Here is a 20,356-nt window from a genome sequence, read left to right on the forward strand (position 1 = left end):
GGATTCTTAACATACCACAGAGAGACCTGTATATCCGTGTTTGTTTGTAGTACTATTCACAGTAGCTAAGAAATGGAACTGGCCTAGAGTGCAATCAACAAAAGAATGATCAGTACATGTGGGACATACATACAATGGAATTTTTCAGCTGAAAGGAAAAAAATGTGACATTTGTAAGAAGATAGGTGGAACTAAATGGAGATCATTATGTTAAGCAAAATAAGCCAGTCTGTCTTAGTCAGGGTTTCTACTGCTGTGAAGAGGCACCATGACCATGGCAACTCTTACAAAGGAAAACATTTAGGTGGCTTACAGTTTCAGAGGTTTAGTCCATTATCATCATGGTGGGACATGGTGGTGTGCAGGCAGACATGGTGCTGGAGAAGGAGCTGAGAGTGGAGAAGGAGCTAAGAGTGGGGAAGGAGCTACGTCTTGATCCTGTAGGCAACAGGAAGTGGTGTGTCTCACTAGGTGTAGCTTGAGCAAAGACGCCCTCAAAGTCTGCCCCCACAGTGACACGCTTCCTCCTACAAGGCCACACCTACAAAGCCACAGTGCCTAATCCCTTTAGGGGCCATTTGCTTTCAAATCACCACACAGACTCAGAAGGGCACATAGTGTATGTTTTCTCTTGGAAGAAGTTAACTGTGTGTGTGTGTGTATGTGTGTGTGTGTGTGTGTGTGTGTGTGTGTGTGTGTGGTGTGTGTGCCGGGGGTCATGGAAGTAGACAGGGGTCAATGAGAGGGAGAAAGATATTTTAAATGGGGCAGGGAGAGAGGGTGATGGAATACACACAGCATGAGAGCAGAAGGGGGGCTTCAGGAGAGGATGAAGAGGGGGCAGTGGAGGGAGGGGCAAATGAAAACAAATTATGAAGATTAATGTAGGAAAACAAAGGGAAAAACTCATCGCTTTGTTAAGAGAAATTTCAGACTTTTTATTTGGGTAAAAAATTTGAACATAATGATATCATCTGAAACACTTGATCTATGCACATTTTTTTGATATCAAGCATCTTGGTTGTATAGGAACTACCTTTGGAATAATTTTCAGCTCCTAGTATCTTACTAGCTGTGAATAAGTGAAATTACTTTATTGCCTAGTAACAAAAATTTCTATTTTGCTTGTAAGCTGGTACAGTAGCTTTTTTTGTCAGTGGCAAATGAGATTTTACAGAAATTTGTGTTTATCTGAACTGAGCCTCCTCTCCCTGCACTAGGACTCGATTCAAGCCTCCCCTATCCTAAAGATACATAGATGTGTTTTCTTGACTTTGCAACCCCTTAAAATGGTGTCCTTACCCCACTCTCTCTCTCTCTCTCTCTCTCTCTCTCTCTCTCTCTCTCTCTCTCTCTCTCTCTGTGTGTGTGTGTGTGTGTGTGTGTTGTGAGTGTGTTGCTGGATTTGAACACAAGAGTGTCACATATTGGAGGGAAATGCTGTGCACTCAGCTGTGTCTCCAGCACTCTTTTCACTCATTATTTTGAGACGGGCTCAACTAAGTTGCTCAGGCTGTAGCCAGGTTGCTCCTGAACTGTGATCCTCAGCCTTTTAAGTAGCCGGGACTACAGGCTTTGCCCCACCAGGCACGGCTCCTTTGGCAAATTTTTACAGTTTGAATTCTCTTCTGTCTCTGGTCTACCTGCTGTGACATTACTGTGGTGACAAAGTTGTCACTGCACTCTCCTGAAACTGTCTTTGCTGTTGGGTCCACTGAATTGTGTTTGCTTTTTGTTCTTCAGTTCTTGCCCAGAACCTTGCACACTGTGTCTCATGTGGTTGATACACTGCACTGTTTATTGTGAGGTGTTGGCACTCATCTTGGTCAGGCATCTCGGCATCATGCCTAGTGGCGTTGTGAACAGCGTTGAGTGGGATGAGGCTCTCTCTCGAGGTTCTGTGCAGGGAACAGAATAATGGCTTGTTGGGAAACATCCTGAAACACAACTATGGCTTGCCCATCTGTTGTTCTGAACAGACAGATGGAATCCCAGATTCCCAAATGGGGTTCCTGAGGTTTTTCTTTTTTTCTCTCTCCACAAAACTTTGAGACGCTTCTTCACTGTCATTGTCATGACCCCCACCCCAGTATCTTGTAGATTTTCTCTGAGCTCTCCCCCACAGCTTTGTCTATGGCTGGCACCCTGCTTTCCTTGCTGAGCAACACCACTCATGACTTCTCAGTGGCTCTGGCTTTTGTGGGCAGCTGATAAACATTCAGAAACATATCTACTGACACAGTCATTTTCCAACAGAATAACTTTCTGCTTAGATTATATTCTTATTTATTAATTCTGAAAATGATTACTTGACTTTGAAATTTATGAGGATGGTGTTCTCGGAGGTGCAAAGAGAATTAGAACATAAAAGCCCTGGCCCTTGAGTTTGTAAGCTGCAAGAAAAAGTTCTTTGTGCCTTGTTTTAAATTCTAGTACAGGCACCATGTGATAACTGCACATGGAGGGAGGTTTCATGGAAGGTTTTGAGAAGGCAGCATCTGGAGGGGAGCAGAGAGGAGCTTGAGGGATGGGCAGTGATTTCAGTTGGTGCGACCTACAGTGGGACGCGCAGATCAGGTGGGGGCAGCGACATGGACAGGGAGGTAAAAAGTAGGACATACATACTGGCTTTGGCTGTTGGAGGTTGATTGGTGTAAGGGCACATTGGGAGGTAGAGGGAAATGTAAAACTAACACGCAGCAGAGAACAGCGGGTGCTAATCTCAGCAGTGCAGAGGGTGTAAGTAGTAGGTAGCCTTTGGGAGCTTTTGTTGGAGGAGGTGCAGGGATTGGTAACAAGGCAAGATGCATTGATTGGCAAATGGGAAATTGAAGGTGTTGGAGGGTGCGAGATGGGCACCCACATGACTGGTGGCTGGAGCAGCAAGGTGGTCGTGGTGCAGGGTTCTCCTTGGAGTACCTGGGTTCTCCCCACTGTGTATCACTCTCATTTGGGGCCTTTGGCTACTGAGCTTCTCAGACTTAAGCCTTTGTCTAAGTTGTCGCTGATTCAGCCATCCCTTCACTGCTCTCTTCTGTTAAATCTTGCTGTAAGGGAACCATATCGGCTCAGGACCCCCCAAGACCAAGTTCTCAGCACAAAGGATATTTATTTGCTCTGGAGGGACAGAGGGCAGGGATAAGGGACAAAGACAGGAGATAGAGTAAGAGGGAGAAGGGAACAGCAACAAGGGAAAGGGGAGAAAAGGGGCAAGGGACAAGAGGGAAGGGTATTTGTCCCTGAGGGACAAAGGACTGCCTCTGGATAGAGAGGAGACAGGCAAAAGGGGAAACCCTGTGTTAGGATGAAGTGTTTAATTTTAATTAGGGAAGGTTAATTAGGGCAGCCAAAGGGGGCTTCTGATTGCTGGACTTTAATACTTTGATAGCTGGACCTGGATGGTCAGCCCCAGGAGGAAGAAGTGGCCAAATAAGGGAATAGACCTTGGTGACTAGCTTTAGGAATGTAAACTAATGGTTTTTAGCAAGGCAGAGGGAATGGGAGAGGAAGCTAAGGCCTGCCCTGTCAGAGCCATGTTTGCCATGCTCAGGCTGGCTAGAGTCCCTTCAATTGTTATGTTCTAACTTTACCAAAGGTCACAGAGAAAGAAGGAAGAGTAGAAGTCAGTTTCAGAATGGACAAATAAAATAATGCATAATGGTCCAAAAGCATGTTTATACAAATACAACACCTTGTGTTTACAGGTGAGTTTGTGTAATTGGAGTTATATATCCAGGCTATCAAGGTGGTAGGAGAGCATCAAAATTTGTGATTGCTGACCTTTGCATATTAATAAACAGATATGAATTATCTATACTGCTTGGAGAATTACTAGAGTATTCTCAGTTATTTAAAATCCAGCTTATTCTGTCAATGTGTTCCTCATCCTGTGCTTTTACCACAAAGCAAAAATGCCCTTCCTGAAGATGAAAGTTTCTGTTCCATCAGGTCCCACAGCTGCTGGAGTTTCTTTCCAGCCTGGTCCTATGGCCTCTTTGTCCCAAATCAACACACAGACACTATGTTAATTATAAAACTTTGGCTGATGGTTAGGGCTTCATTCTGGCTATCTCTCTCTTAATTATTAACCCATAACTATTATTCTATGTATTTCTACATGACCTTATCTTACCAGAGAATTCCTGGCATGTCCTATCTTACCTATCTCTACATGGTATCTCTCCCCACAGCCTTCCTCTGCCTTCCTTTCCCCAGCCTTTGCCTGGTCTGGTCGCCCTGTCTATGCTTCCTGCCTGGCTATTGTCAAGTGTTTTATTTATCAACCAATAAGAGAAACATATATACAGAAGGATGCCCCCATCACTTTCTCTCTTTAGTACAAACGCCAACAAGTAAAACAGGCAGACAACATTATAATATGATTACAAGCCTAGTTTGGATCCTGTTAAAGGTTCACCCTTTGAAAATCCTGACACGCGCGCATGTGTGCGTGCGTGCATGCATGTGTGTGTGTGTGTGTGTGTGTGTGTGTGTGTATGTATGTGTGTGTGTATGTGGGTATTCACATACATCCTTCCGTGTGCCTGTCCATGCACTCATTGGTACATCTGGGAATCTCCATGTGTGCACAGTTGGCCTTCAGTGTTCCCTGAGGATTTATTTCAGCCTCTTCCTGCCCTGCAGATATTAAATCTGCAGACTCCAGTTCCTTAGATAAAATTATGTAACACATATTAAATCTATTGCATAGTAAGAACTGTGTAGACAATTGTATTGTTTAGGAACTAATGATAAGAAAAATGTATATATTTAGTTTATTTTTTTCTTATGCATTGTTTTTTTTTAAAAATCTTCAATTGGCTGAATTCTTGGGAAGAGAAATCCATATATGCAGAGGGGAAATTCTCATTCTCTCTCTCTCTCTCTCTCTCTCTGTCTGTCTCTCTCTCTCTCTCTCCCTCTCTTCCCTCCCCCCCCGTGTCTGTGTTTGTGTCCCTGTGAGTGTGTGTCCCCATGTGTTCATGGGTATGCTGTTAAGTAATGGACTGTGATAATGGGAATGTTTTTTGTTGGGTTCTTAGATGGACATTTTGCAAAACTTAGCAAACCATTCCTAAGATTTATATATTTCTCTCTGAAAATTATACTGCAATCAATATCAGTAATAAGATGAAAAGATAATAAAACAATAAGACGAAAAAGTAATAAGATAAAGCTTGCAACACATCTTTATATAATTAAATAAATGCAGCACAAATGTAACACGCCTTTACATTGTTAACAAAGACAGCAGAAACATGTGTAACACCCTTTCACGTAGTTAATGTTCTGCGCATAAATAAATGTAACATATTTTTGCCTAGTTAAAATAATATTCCACAACATTATCCTTCTACACTCCCTATTTTATTTTGAAGCAGATTCTGGTCATTATCTTTTCATATATAAACATTAATAAGCATTTAAGCATAATCTGGAATTTTCTGTGATGGCAGGGTTATCTGTAGTCACTTGGTGCATGTACCCACTGAGTGGAGAGAATGTGGGTGTCATGCATCTGTAGTCACTTGGCCCATGCATGTACCCACTGAGTGGAGAGAATGTGGCTAGTGAGACCGAGGAACTCACTTTGATTTTTTAAAGATAGGGTTTCATTTAACTCTCAGTGGCCTCAATCTAACTATGTAGCTGACGATGACCTTGAACTTCTGCATCTTGCCTGATATGTACTGTGCTGTTCACTGAACCTAGGGCCTTGTGCATTCTAGGCAGACACTCTGCCACTTAAGCTACACCCTGGCCTGGAACTACATTTTATTTATTTATCTATTTATTTATGTCTGGGGGGCATGTCTGTGATACATATGCACATCTATTTCTCTCTCTCTCTCTCTCTCTCTCTCTCTCTCTCTCTCTCTCTGTGTGTGTGTGTGTGTGTGTGTGTGTGTGTGTGTGTGTGTGTGTGATGGTGGTGGTGGTTATGATGGTGGCTGTGCGTGTGCTTGTGATGGTGGTGAAGGCAATGACATTGACAACATAGTTAACTCTGAGTATTTGCCGTGTGTCAGGAACTTTCAAAAGTATTTTCCATGCATCAACCGGTTTCTTTCTCACAAGGGCCCCAGTAGATGTGTTATTATTCCCACCTTCTAGTTATTCAAGTAACTTCCCAGGTATCACACAGCTGGTTTCTGTTGCTGTGAAGAGACACATGGCCATGGCAACTTTTAAAAGAAATCATTTAATTTGGGGCTTACAGTTTTCAGAGGTTTAGTCCATGACCATTATGGCAGGAAGCATGGTGGCAGGCAGGCATGACAGTGAAGCTGTAGCTAAGAATTTACATCTGATCCACAGCAGCAGGCAGAGAGAGTATGAGATGGGGGAGGGACGGAGGGGACAGAGAGAGAGGGTGGGAGGGGAGAGGAGAGTAGAGCAGAGGAGAGCAGAGGAGAGGAGAGGAAAGAAAGACTTGGTCTGAAATCTTAAAGCCCACCACCCCAGAGATTCACCTCCTCCTGTGAGGCCACACCTCCTCATCCTTCCCAAACAGTTCCACCAACTGGGGACCAAGCATTCAATGGCCTATGGGACCATTCTCATTGAAACCACCACAGTGGTATTAGAATTAAAATTCAAGCATGACCAAATGGACCCTGAGTGTGATGCTTCTTGTTTCCAGTTTTGAATAGTGTGCTGGCTGGTTTTATGCCAATTTGACACAACCTAAAGTCTGAGAGGAAGGAGCCACAATTGGGGAAATGCCTCCATACAGTCTTGCTGTAGGCAAGCCTGTGGGGCATTTTCTTAATTAATGATTGATATGGGAGGGCCCAGTCCATTGTGGGTGGTGCCATTCTGGGGTTGGTGGTCCTGGGTTCTATAAGAAAGCAGGCTGAGCAAGCCAGTAAGCAGCACCCCTCCATGGCCTCTGCATCAGCTCCTGCCTCCAGGTTCCTGACCTGTTTGAGTTCCTGCCATGACTTTTTTCAGTGATTGGCTATGAAGTGCAGGTAAAAGCTAATAAACCCTTCCTCTCCAACTTGCTTTTGGTCATGGTGTTTCATCATGGCAATAGTAATCCAAACTAAGACAAATAGTTTTCGTGTGTGTGTGTGTGTGTGTGTGTGTGTGTGTGTGTGTGTGTGTGTGACACAAATGCAGAACAGATTCCTATAATTGCAGGCTACATCAACATCAACCAAATGAATTGGTTGTGGGAGCTGATCTCAGTGGTTCATACTGTTGCTCAGTCTGAGTTCTTAACTCAGTGGTCCTCATCTCCACAATTCTCCTCTCAACACATTGAATGAGAAGGTCATGTTTGGTTGACTCCTGGGAACCTGAACATGTTTGAAATTATGAAGCCAAATTTGAACAAGTGTTTTTCCAGGGCCGTGGGGAGAACAGAATCAATTAATTCTTCAAAGCACTGGAGAAGCAACCCTTAATGTAAAAGACATGATGGAAAGTGTGCTTGTCTGCAGTCCCAGTCCTGGCTGCTTATTCAGGCTTTGTTTGTATGGCAGTTGCTTTCAAGTGGAATGAGTTCCTGCAGGCCACGCTCGGAGTACCATACTTTTAATTTAAAGTCACGTATGCATCATAGACATCTTCTCAAAAGTCTGCTGAGAGCACACTCATTCTGTACAGTGCCTTGTATCTTTCTAGACTGTTCTTTACCTCTGGGGTGTGAGAGTTCTGTTTGTGCTGCCTGGACGGACTGTTGAAACAGGCCCTTTCAGGTGCATGTCCAGGAGTGTGGCCATACTGCAAAACCTGGGTATCTCACCTTGGACTTGCACTCTCTCTCTGTATTCTCACCTGCTAAGTGGGAGCATAGAAGCTTTCCTGCTAGATCCTGGTGGCTACCTGCCCGTCACATACATCTCCTCAAACCCCACCTCCATGCTTTCTTAGCCTAGGTGGGCACGTCCTCTCACTGCTGTTTCAGCTTGCCAGGCACAGGAAGGGTAGATAGACATCTCCATCTGGGTGTGTTTACCTCTATTGGGTTAAACTGTTACTGATAGCACAGGGGACATTGGTATGACTGAGAAAAAGGGCCCGGAAAGCATGCATGACACTACTATGGATGATAAGTTGCCATGGGCCCAGCCTCTCCTCAGGACTGCCTATCACTTGGATCTCCAGAGGACTGTGCTGAGCACAGCTTGTATGAACGCCTATCAGCAGACACTTTAGATACAATGTAAGATAAGGTGTGTTTTCTGCATCCACAGCTCAGGGGGGAAATGAGAAGGGGAAGCAGAACAGAGTACAGGGGGAAGCTGGGAGGGGGCTGAAAAGCTGGTTGGTTGCATACTGCGTGTCCAGCAACCCTGATTGTCTCTTTGTTACTTAGTATCTCATCTTTCATGAGGATAGTAACTTATTAACTTCTTTTTAAGGTGAAGTTTTAAAGAGTCTTTAGGTTAGAGATTTCCTAACCATGCATTTAAGTTACAGAATTTAATTTCTTTTTTCTTTTTTTCTTTTTGTTCTCTTCTATCCTTCCTTTTTGGTTTTTCAAGCGGAGTTTATCTTTATAGCCCTGGGTGTCCTGAAACTTGCTCTGTAGACCAGGCTGGTCTCAAACTCACAGAGATCCTCCTGCCTCTGCCTCCCAAGTGCTGGGATTAAAGGTGTGTGCCACCACTGCCTGGTCATACTTTAGTTTCTAATTGCCACCTGTTTGTGAATTGTTTTGATCTATTCCATAGAATGAAGTAGTTTTAAATACAGACATTGAACAAATTATCTCACTTTTATTTACACAATTTTGGATTACTGTGCAAAAATTTCTCAAGTTTTTATTTTTTGGATATAGGGTTCTGTGTAGGGTGTCTAATTTTTCAGAGCATATAGTTAAGGGTAAACCTGTAAATTATTTCCTTTCAGGATTATTGGATACTATCCATAAACTGAAACGCTTTGCCTGCTTTGCTCATTTGTAAGGTTGAGTCAGTATTAGGGAAATCCTATTACTTGATATTCAGTTACTGATGTATCAAATGATTTTAGAAGTCTATTTAATGGCCTCTGTTAGTAATACAAAATTTTAGATTGACAGTGCCAGATATACATGTGCATGCAGGGGTTGGTATGTGCACTCATACACAATGGGATTTGAAATATACTGCCATAGACCAATACGTGCTGGCATCCCATCCCAGACCACCTGAGTCAGAAACTTGAGGTGATTACCATGGCTCTACTTTAACAAGGCCACCAGATAAAAGCCAGAACTCCTCACAGGGGTTCCTCCCTGGGCAAGTCTTCCTCCGTTTCACCCTCATTCTTTATGTGTGCCTGTTTATGTGGGTGCACACCTGTGTACACATGCTTGTGGCAGCCGGGGGACAACTTGAGCATTGTTTCTTGGGTACCATTCTGTTTGTTTGTTTTTGTTTTTGTGACAGAGCCTCTCACTAGTCCTGGAGCTCACTAAGTAGGCAAGGTTGTCAGGCTGTGAGCCCCAGGGAGCCCTCCCAGCTGAACCCTGCTTCTCACATGGTTTTGTGGAATGGAGCTCAGTGCTTCAAACTTAGGCATGTGGGAGGCACCTCCCTTACTGAGTCAACTTCCCAGCCTATGCCTTCATTTTTTTTTTATAGTCTTTCTGTTTTCTCCACACGTGGAGTTCTTTCCTGCTTTGAGGACTCGCTCTGAGGGGAGCATACAGGACCATCTTCAGGGGTTCTGAATTCCATCCCACTTCCTTCCTTTAGCCTGATGTGAGGTAACATGGTGACTTCACTAGGCCCGGCCTTAGTTTTCTCATACGTAAGTGCAGGGAATGAGTGTTGCTTAGTCTTAAAGGGTTTCTTTTATTAGGTCCGACATGATTCTATTTGCTTTAGTATTTATGCATTTGAAGTTGACACATTTGCTCAGCTATACTGATTATTACTCTAGTTAGTCATCAGATCGTCCGTGTCAGCCGTGGTTAGCAAAACTTTGAATTTCTAGTGCAACTACAAATTTGTCCCATAATAATAGAGGCAGTTTATTTCTGGGCAGGGGTGTGCTGACGTGCCTTGTCAAGGAGCCAGTTTTAAAACCTGTTTTAGATCCACCAGTGGTGTGATGGTCAGCCCTGATTCCACTCAGCACACAATAAACACAAGTTCCATCAGGAACACAGCAGCAAATACTGCTGTTCAGCAAGTCTTCGTCTCTTCACTGGCACCAAAACTGGTCACCAGGCCTGTTGCTGTGTCCCCTTGTATCTCTTGCATCCATCTTCCATATTGTTCCTACCCCCCATCCCGTCACCCCGTCATCCCAGCCCCTCCAGCCCTCCCCCGTGGCTTTCTTTGTTTAAGAAGGTGTTTCTGAGAGCTGTCCACGTGTTGGGGGTGCAGGTGCATTGAGAATGATCTGAAGGTTGACTGGTACACATCAGGAAGTGTCCAGTGAATGGGCAGTGACATTCTGTCAGGTGTTGGCAAACCTTACTGAGAGAGATAGGCAGTGAGTTTTTTCAGCTCTGTGGGCTGTGAGGTCTGGGTTGCGATCATATCACTCTGCCTCTGACAAGGTACAAAACAACAGGGGACTACCTGCCATAAGAGCTTAGGCAGGAGGCCAGCTGTGGCCACTGTGCTTCCCCCCCCCCCCCAGGCCACACACAGGCAATCAGTCATCGTGTGTGTGTGTGTGTGTGTGTGTGTGTGTGTGTGATCCTGGTGAATGCAATGGTGAAATATGGCAGGGTGCAGGGATGAGTAAGGCTGTGGGGGGAGGAGTGGTGGTGGGGGAAGGGTGTTCTCTTTTGTTCACTGCCTTGTTCACTCTCTCTCTGATCTGAAGAGATGGAGGGAACCAGAAGCGCCTTCTCAGGGTGGGAACACAGGTGCTGTGGCCAGCGTGACCGCCCTGGGCTTGTTCAGGCATAGCTAGAGAGAGCCAGGGTAGAGATAGCAGCGGGAGCAGGCAGAGGGAGATAAGAGTTCACAGGCAGACAGGGAGGTAGAAGTCTGCAGAAAAGGAGCCGCCTGGGGTAAACTGGGAGGGCCCGGAGGCTGGGCTGAGCAGGGAAGCCATGCCTGTGGTTTGGTTAGCAGGGGAGGGGCGAGGAGAAGGCATCTGCAGGAGTGGGAGGAGCTGAGGTCAGCAAAGTTTGCTTTAACTTTGCCACCATAGGCGGACTTTAGGCAGAAGAACACAGTCTGCCTGTGCTTTGGAGAAGGTGACAGATGGCATATGGAGGACCAGAGATGGGGCGAGAGGAGGGCTGAGGGCTTGCCCTGGGGCTGGTTGATGAAGACAGATGGTAGGTTCATATATTTGGGAGAGATTCTGCAGTCCCTCCCATTAGGCTACCTGAGTTCTCCTTCACCTCCCCACATGTGTGTGCCAGCGAATGCCTGCTCTCCATCTTCTGTCTGGGAAACTGCTGACCTCCTGGGGGAAGCTTGCCCTGGTCACTCCTGTTAGAAGACTTTCTTCTTCTCCTCATTTTCATGGCTGATGCTTCCTGATGTTTTCTCCCAGCATGGATCACATTGGGGCTCTTTGCTCACCTGCCCTTTTCACATCTTAGATATCTTATCACCTGAGGTCAAGGGATTCTTTACTGATACTGGGATTTGTCTTTAGTACGACAGGAAATAGTCAGTCAGGAGTTGGCTTTGTGACCTTAGGTCAATGACTGTTTCTCCAAGCCTGCATTTCCTTATCTGTAGAAGGAGATGACTGTTCTCAGCCTCCTGGGTCTCCAGTCACAACCTACTCTGTTCAGGAAGCACTTCAGATAATGCCTGCAAATCTTAAGTGCTCTCTACATGTTTTAGTTGCAGCAGGGCTTAACACTTGGTAAATAATAGCTGCTCAACAAACATTGACTGACAGGGGAAATGTGGTGCAGATAGATTTTTGTGGCAGATGGATGCATACCGGCTAGGTTGTGGTAAAACTGACTGGAATCAGTGCCTTTGAACTTTGTCATAATGAAATGGTGAGATTTCAGAGAAATTTACACACATGCACATGTGTGCGCATTGCATACGCACGCATACACACACACACATACACACACATACATATACATACACACATACACATATACACACACATACACACACATACACATATACACATATACACACATACACACACACATACACACACATACACACATACATATACACACATACACACTCACACACATACACACATATACACACTCACACACATACACACACACACACACACACACACAAACACACACCTTATGAAGCTGTAAAATTCCAGGAGAAAAGGTGACACAATGTCATTTACACAGGCAGAAATATGCATTAGCAGTATTAATGAATTAATGATCAGGTGCTTTTGTGTCTTCCAGGATTTTTGTCTGACAGGCTCAGCAGACAAACAATGACAGGAAATAATGTCAACAATGCACCTTGCTTCCAGATGGAGAGCTAGCTGCTGTGTTTGAGTTCTCAATACCCTTTGACACACACACACACACACACACACACACACACACACACACACACACACACACACATTATTGTCTTACAAGCAGGATTTGTGAACAGACTACAAAAGAGAAAAGTGCTAATGGAAAGGTCTTTTTGTCCTACATAGGTCACAAGCTGATTTTGGATAAGATCTTAAAAAGTTGGAAAGATACAGACTTGATTTCACAAACTTCTAGAATACTGTCTACTTACCATTCCTGCACTTCAGTTTAAAAAAAAAAGAAGACCATTCACTCATGGGAAATCATGTCCTGGTTCCTCAGCGGCCCAGGCACCAGGCCTTAGGACATTGTGATCATCCACTTTCAGTCTCTTACCCTGACCAGCTTTCTAATCATACCTTGGATCAATTTAGTGGCAAGCCCAGTCACAGGCTCCCATTTAGCCCCGGGTTTCCAGAAGTGCTGCCCTCCCACTGGGAATGTCCTGGGAACAGTTTAATGGTTGCTATAGTGTTAATTGTGGGGTAAAGAGATCCCACCACAGTGGAGCATTGTGGGAGGGGCAGCAGGAAGGATGGGCAAATCAGCCTTTATTCTTGGAAAATTGTGAAGAAGATTGCTGCCAGTCCTGCCAAGCAGCATACAGGGAAACTGGGGATGACACCCCTCCTAACCCTAAGAGCCCACCTTGAAGTCTTTTGGTGTGTAACAGACAGCCATGCCCCTCTGTTTGCTCCTTAACTTCTTGGTACAGAGCTATTATAGTGGGAATTCTAGCTGAAGCTCTCCTCCACCAGGCTGATGTGAAAGCCCTGGTACCCACATCCATGCAGTTTTGACTGTTAATTTGTTAATTCTGCCACCGGTTGAACTACAGCTGCTCACTGCTTTCTAACACATCTTTGTCTCTGGCTCATCCCTTCCTCGTACTTGGAGGACCTTCTCTTTTCTGCCCAGTTATCCAAGTCCTTTGCAAAGACCCACTCCTCTAGGAAGCTTCTCTGAAGTACAGGCAATCACAAAACACACCCTGATGGATTAAAACAGAGGGGCGGGTGCTGGTCCCAGGCAGGATGGCAGGTGCAAAAGATCTGTGCACAGATGCCCAGTGGCTGGGCCCTGGGTGTGGGGAGAAAAGCTCCAGCTGTGACGGGTCAGGACTGGGTTGCAAGGGAGCTTGGAGATCAAGGTGTAGGAATTTGGATTTTTGTCTTCATTATATCAAAATTCTACTAGAGAATTTTAAAGGAGACGATGTTAAAGTCAAACCTGCTTGGTAAAATACTCTGGCTGCTGTGTGGAGGAAGGAGCAAAATCAGATGGGAGGCAGTTGCACCAAAGATCAGTATGTTAAGTGGAATAAGCCAGACTCAGAGGTGGGCACAGCATGCTTTTTCTTGAATGCAGACTCGAGTTTGTGTGTGCATTCGTATTCATGTTCGAGTGTGTGTGTGCATGTATGTGCATAAATGTGTTCATGCATGCATGTGTGTGTGTGTGTGTGTATGCACATGTGTGCCTGTGATGGAAATAGGAGGCCATGAGTAAGGAAGAAGATCTCCTTAAGGGGAGAGGGAGGGAGAAAGAAAGAGAGAGTAATGGAATACATGTGACATGAAAGCAGTTGGGGACCAGAAAGAGGAGGCAGGAGGGGTGGAGTATGTTAGTTGAGGAGGGAGATGAGTAAGAACAAAGTGAAATGACGTAAGTATGAAATGCTGTGATGAAGCCCACTCCTTCATGTGCTAACGTAACAATAGCTGAACACAAAAAGTTGGTGTACTCATGGTGGGGGGTGGGGGGTGGGGGGTGGGGGGTGAAGGACGGTGGAGTGGAGAAGGAGAGTTACAGTCAGATTTATGTCCAGAATCTTGTCAAAATGATCAAACTGGCTGGCTGGCATAACTGGCCAGATGAAGTGTGTGGAGAATGTATTTGCCAGCCTGGATTAATGGGGTGAAAGCCCAGCGCCCTGCGTGAGAGGCCCTTTCTCATGTTCCCCCTTTCCTTGACTGTCTAGACGTGGTGAGAGTTTTTTTTTTTTAATTTTATTTTATTATTTATTTTTTGGAAGTGGTACGTGATATTTTCTGCATTGGTTTTACTTTTCCTGTTAAAATGTAACGGAATTCTTCTTATGAGATGTTCAGGGAGGTCCACTGAGTACTGAGTCTCTCAGTGGCTTTGCAGTGGGTGGGTGTGGACTTTGGTGCAGACGTGCTGGGTTTGTGCCTTGAGCTGTGTGACTCTTCCCTTGTTCTCCTGTGCTCATTGTTGAGCCCTGTCTAGCAGCAAATGAGCTGTTCCGTGGCAGGACTCCTGTGTGTCCTGTCATCGTGCAGCCTCCTGTCTCCTTTAGCTGCCATAGTGGGTTTTTTCCTTTCTTTTCTTACTGTTTATTTATTTGGGCACAATAGCTTTGTGGACATGAAAACAGCTTGGAGGTGAGATTTTGCACTAGTCTAGACCAGTGTTTGGTGAAACATTTCCCAGACTTGTTTTTCTATTTTTTTTTTCTTGTGAGGTTTGACCTTCGGCTTTTCCCAGTAGGACATCGATGAAACATCTAGACCCGGTGTCATAGTTTCCTTAAACTCACTGTGGATGCATTTCAGGCCCCTAGCTGACCTGAATTGGGTGCTGAGCAGGCAGTTTTAGTTCCTCTACTGGGAAAATCGAAGGTAACATGGAGTGATCCGACATGTTGTCCCTCCTGGCGAATCAGAAGCCTTGCAGATGGCCTGGTTGTCAGGGAGTGGCTTATGTAAAAAGAGCTGGTGACCTCTGTATTAGAAAAAGGGGGATATGGTTTGCTGTCAGTGTGCGCGTGCGCATGTGTGTGTGTGTGTGTGTGTGTGTGTGTGTGTGTGTGTGTGTGTGTGTAAGAATATGGCGGGATAAGGGAGGACAGACAGTTCAGAAAGCACATTCTCCCTCCCAGCAGAACCTTTCTGAGCTGAGGGGCTCCAAACACGGCATCCTGTTGTTTTGCTTGTCTGTCAGTGTGTGTATTTGTTTCATATTCATCTGCACTCCATCCCCTGGGGCTTGGTGTCACAACCATTATCTGTCCACCGTGAGCTGCCTGCAGCATCCCGTGAAGGCCAGCGATGTGTCTCCTTAATTGGATGGTAGGGTCACTGCTCTCATTGACATGTATGTTTGTGCTGTTCCCCTTCCCTCTTCTCGACATCCCTCTCCCCTGCCCCTGCCCCGTGTAGTTTCTAGAAGGGAGGCCCAAGGAGAACAGGAAGAAACCTGCTCAGGGTGCAGCTTCTCAGCTGGTGGCTCCTTTCCATGGTGTGATGTGCTCTTAGCCCTTTGAGAGGGTCTCCATTTAACTCCCAGAGAGAGAAAACAGTCTACAGTTAGGGAGCCATTCTCCTTAATGATTCCTGTGTTCATTGCTTCTGTAGGCACTGGGAACTCAATGGAATTTTGGAAACCATGAGGTATGCTTAAAAATCAGTACCCACCATTTCTGTATCCTTCCCCTTCTGCTTGTTGCTGTGATCTGAGTCTCTCACTATGCCGTCCAGTGTGAGTCTGGAACCTGCAATCCTCCTGCTTCAACATCCTGAGTGCTGGGATTACAGGTGTGGCCCAGTCTTGACCCTGACCCCTTGATGGTAGGTTGTGATGCCTTCAAGGTAGGAGAGGAAGAAAACCTTCTGCCATTTTCTAGTAGCCACAAGTACAGAATTATAAAAGCAAGAATGTGCTTCTCAGAAAATAAGGTGGATTTTTAAAAATGAAAACAGCTCCATCATATTTTTTTTCCTTTTTTTTCTTCTTTTTGAGACAGGGTTTCTCTGTGTAGCTTTGAACTCACAGAAATCCACCTGCCTCTGCCTCCCTAGTGCTGGGATTGAAGGCGTGTGCCACCACCTGGCTGCATATGTCTATTTTTTGCTTTGCTTTTTAATTCACTTGCAAATTCTAACTCTAGTTTTTATAACATAACTTCTGTTACTGAATACCATCGGTAGTGCAGAAATATAACTTATTAGCAGTCAGATGTGAAGCCTACAAAAGGAAAGACTGTACAGAGTCTAAGGGGGAAAGGGGAAAGTGCGGTAGAAAAGGAACTTGTGTTCTTGTTAGGGAGTGGAAGACTTTTTTGGGGGGTGTCTGGGACTAATGCAGGAGCATTAATGACAAACACATCAAAGTTTTATCAAACATGTCCCAGAGTCCTATTAGATAGTCTTGTAAAAATCAAAACAGACAGGTTATTACTGCATGGTAGATATTTTTGCCCTCAAAAATAGGGCTAACAGTGGCAAACGCAAAGAGGAGTCAGAGTTCTGAGTGGTCCCCAGGCTAGACAATTTGTTCAAATAGTGGAGATGGCTTGAGCAGCCTATCTCTGCAGCTGTTATGCACTAGGTATGGTGAACACTGAAGGCTTCATTGTAGGAAGAATGGCTTAAAGAGGAGAAGCAGCAGAATAAATGTTGTAGTTTGCTCACCATTGCTGTGGTAAGTACCCGTGATCTGGTGAGCACACCATCTCCACTGGCTAGTGTATAAATCCACTATGCCTAGCTATGGGTGGACATTTAAATGTTTTTGAGTGATGTCAGGATACCCATTTGAGATTGGGTCCTTGGTCTGTCTTCATCTTAAATCCTGCAAGAAAGGTAGATACAGAGGGTTAAGGACCTCTTCCAGTTCCCTTAATGTTTAGTGGGAATTGGAGCTTGATGGACAGTTTTGTTGAAACTGTTGGTTTCAGGATTTGTGAGACTAGAAAGATACAGTTCCTTAGTGAACTGAAAAGGTAACTTCCTTTCCTAAAAATGACCACTGACTTAAATAAGAACTCAAGGTCAGGGGATCAAAAGAATACAGAATTGTATAGAATAGAGGGTTGCACTGGAACACTTCATGCTCCAATGGAGGCTGATAATGTTAAGAACTTGCACAGCCCCTGCTGTTGGACACAAGCTCAGGAACATGGGGCACATGGCTGTGCTTCCTCACCCCCAACTTTTAACATGTGAAAGCTTCATCATCCCCTTTATGCCCTTAAAAATGACTTTAGAAATTAATGGAATGTGTTTTTACTGCCATCTCTCATTCCTGCAGAGCCTGTTTAACATGAAATAGAGGCATGATTGTGTGCCTCTGGCATTAAATGGTAGGGATGAGACTGGAACCGTATATGTGGTGCTTTACGCTTTTAAAGAGAGCTTCCAGGTATGTTTTATTTGATCTTCCAAGACAGCCTGTGATGTGGGTTGGGCACAGGTTATTATTAATTCCTTTTGCTAATAAGGACAGAGTTTGAAAGTGATTCAGCTGACTTGCTGAAGGTCACATAGCCTTGCACAGACCTGTGAGGGTTCCAGGTACCCTGCCTCTCAGTCAGTAAGGGCAGGTATCCCCATGGGCCACTCTTCACCTTTTGTATTCAGTCAAGGGGAGGGTGAGAGTGTTGCAAATGCTTTCCTCATAGAGGGAGGGTTTGCTCACAGCTGCCCACACTTTTCTGTTAAGAGTGACATAGATTTCATTTTCAGGACAGTTCTTGGCATGAGAGTTGTATTCTGGGCCACTGAACAGATAAAATCAGGAAGAGCAAGGATGTTGCAGTTGTAAGGGAAAAGGGGGCAGTGAACCGGATGCAGGAACCGTGGATCTCAGCATCTTCATTGTTCAAAATGGTGACTGGGTCTTAGGTGCTGCCTAGAATAAAGATGAGGATGCAGAGTTAGAGAGAATAGTGGCATTTCCAGTTCCCCCTGTGAGTGAACTGCTGAGTAGGGATGAGCAGGCAAAGCCTGTAATAATGTAATTAGTAATCAGAACTGGCATCACCCCTTTTCTAACTCAGGAAAATCCGAGTTTCCAAAACCTGTGATTTAGGAGTTGGTGATTCACATTATAAAATGATTCATTATGTCTACTTTAAAATCTTTTAGTGCCTTTGCACTTTCTTCCAACATATTAATATTTAACTGAAAATTATAAGGAACTAACTAACCTGTTTTATTGGGTATTTGGCTACATGAGGACTAATGAGTAGCTTCAGAATTTTCAGACATAAAGAAGTAGGTGAATTATAAGATAGCAATAGCAATGTTACACGTTTTCTTTCCATATAACCTCGCAGGTGAACATTGGGTACTTACAGGGTTAAGCTGAATGGCATTTTTGGTATGCCAATCATTTTATTTCCATACATTAATCATTTAAAATGATGTGTTTCGCTCAGACATTCACGAACATACATAAAATGCACTTTGATCATATCCAAACACCCTTTGTAGTCTAATTCCCATCTACCATTCCCCTGATCCTCTTTCTTCTCTAACAGAACATTTTCCTTTTTAAAAATTATGTCTTTTATTTTTTGAGATTATAGTATAATGTTATCATTTCTCCTTTCCCATTCCTTCCTCCAAACCTATCCCTTATATCCCTCCTTGCTCTCTTTCAAGTTTATGGCCTCTATTTTAGTTAATTGTTGTTACATACGCATAGGTATATGTATATAAATATATATTCCTAAGTATGTAAATGTGTGATGTTACTTACATGCATGTTTTCAGGGCTAACCGTTCAGTGTGCTCTTCCATTAGGACTATTTTTTTCTCCTGTCAGAGTTTTTTAGCAGTCTGTAGTTTCTTGTGTAGAGTTGAGGCCTCATGCTTTCTCCTACCGATGTTAGCATGTCTGTTGTTGTCCTTCAGCTCATGTTTAGGCAGCCATGTTGGTGAGATTTCATAGGTGTAGCTTCTGACATTACCAGGGGACACAATCTAACAGCAAACTCCCTATCCCTCTGCCTCTAAACCATCTTTCTGCCCCTCCTCCTCAATACCCCTGAGCCTTATGTGCAGTAATATCCATTGGGACAGGGCTCCACAGCTCTGCATTTTGGCTGGTTGTGGTTCTTTGTAATGGCCTCTGTTACAAAGGAAAGTTCCCCTGATGAGGGGTGACGACTACACTTACCTGTGGCTATAAGGACAAACATTTAGAAGTAGTTAGGGATTGTGCTGGTTTTTTAAAGTAGCAGTTGTGGGTTCTTCTCCAACACCCATGACATCACTAGCTCTGGGTAGCTGGCTAGGTCTCCAGTACCAGGCAGGCATAGTTTCTCTCTTGTTCCGTGGGTCCTGGATGGCATGTTAAAGCAAGTGGCTCTCCCACTGAGCAGTGGGGAGAAATGGCTTCTGGTCTGCACTCTGGTTATTAGCTGACTCAGGGGTATATTTAAATTAGATCCATCTTGTATGGCTTGTATGGCAGTATCCACATTGCTTTATTTCCTGAGAAATAGTTTACGATACAACCAATGGAAAACAGTTATATGGTATCCAACGCGTTATTGTTCAGAAACACAACCCTTTATTCATAATACTGTGTCTCTGAAAGAGTCAGTCTGCCAGGATCTTTTGATCTGCATTTTCTCCCATACTTTATAGTATCTTTGTAAAGGACTGTTACTTGTCTGAATTTTATTTTAAAAAATTTAAAATTTTATTTTTTAAAAAAAGGAGATGAACGAGAAGCCAAGTAAGTTCACAGTGGAGACATCACGTGATGCAAACTTTCAGGAACATGGGAGATGTAACCTGGGAGATGTGAAGGGCAGCTTGCTTGCCTGGGCAACCCCATTGCCGGCTGCGGTCCTGCTTGGCCTTCCTGCTTTTTCTCCCTCCTCCTCTTCATTATTCAGGGTAATTCATTGAATGTTTACTGTATACCAGGTATTTGTTTTTATAGCTAAAATTTGTGGTTTGCAGTTCTTATCACAAGAGAAACAAATGTCTTGCTGTGTAAATGTTGATAAGTTTGAAATTATTTTATTGTTAGAAGTAGTGCTAAAAGATATTTTATAGAATTAATGGATTTAAACATGAGGCACTTCTTGTTTTAAAAGCTTTGACTACAACATCTCCAGTTTGTTTTTTTAACAACACCTTCTCTAATTACTCTGGTGAGAAACAT

The 20,356-nt window shown here is 44.2% G+C and overlaps 1 protein-coding gene across 4 annotated transcripts in view; it reads left to right on the forward strand.

Moving 5' to 3' along the window:
- Epb41l4a (erythrocyte membrane protein band 4.1 like 4A) overlaps positions 1-20,356 on the forward strand; it is a 203,473-nt gene that overhangs the window by 46,955 nt on the left and 136,162 nt on the right. The window contains exons 1-2 of one of the 4 annotated variants that reach the window (XM_027400695.2): positions 11,073-11,239; positions 15,811-15,846. The exons of 2 other annotated variants lie outside the window; for them this stretch is intronic. In XM_027400695.2, the coding sequence (XP_027256496.1) occupies positions 11,237-11,239; positions 15,811-15,846 (39 nt within the window). In that variant the 5' untranslated portion in view covers positions 11,073-11,236. Of the gene's footprint in view, positions 1-11,072; positions 11,240-15,810; positions 15,847-20,356 lie in introns of those variants that run through there. One more of the 4 variants, XM_027400696.2, reaches the window with a different exon arrangement.

Source organism: Cricetulus griseus, chromosome 2 (genome assembly GCF_003668045.3).
Source record: "Cricetulus griseus strain 17A/GY chromosome 2, alternate assembly CriGri-PICRH-1.0, whole genome shotgun sequence".
In the NCBI taxonomy this organism is placed as follows: Eukaryota; Metazoa; Chordata; class Mammalia; order Rodentia; family Cricetidae; genus Cricetulus; species Cricetulus griseus.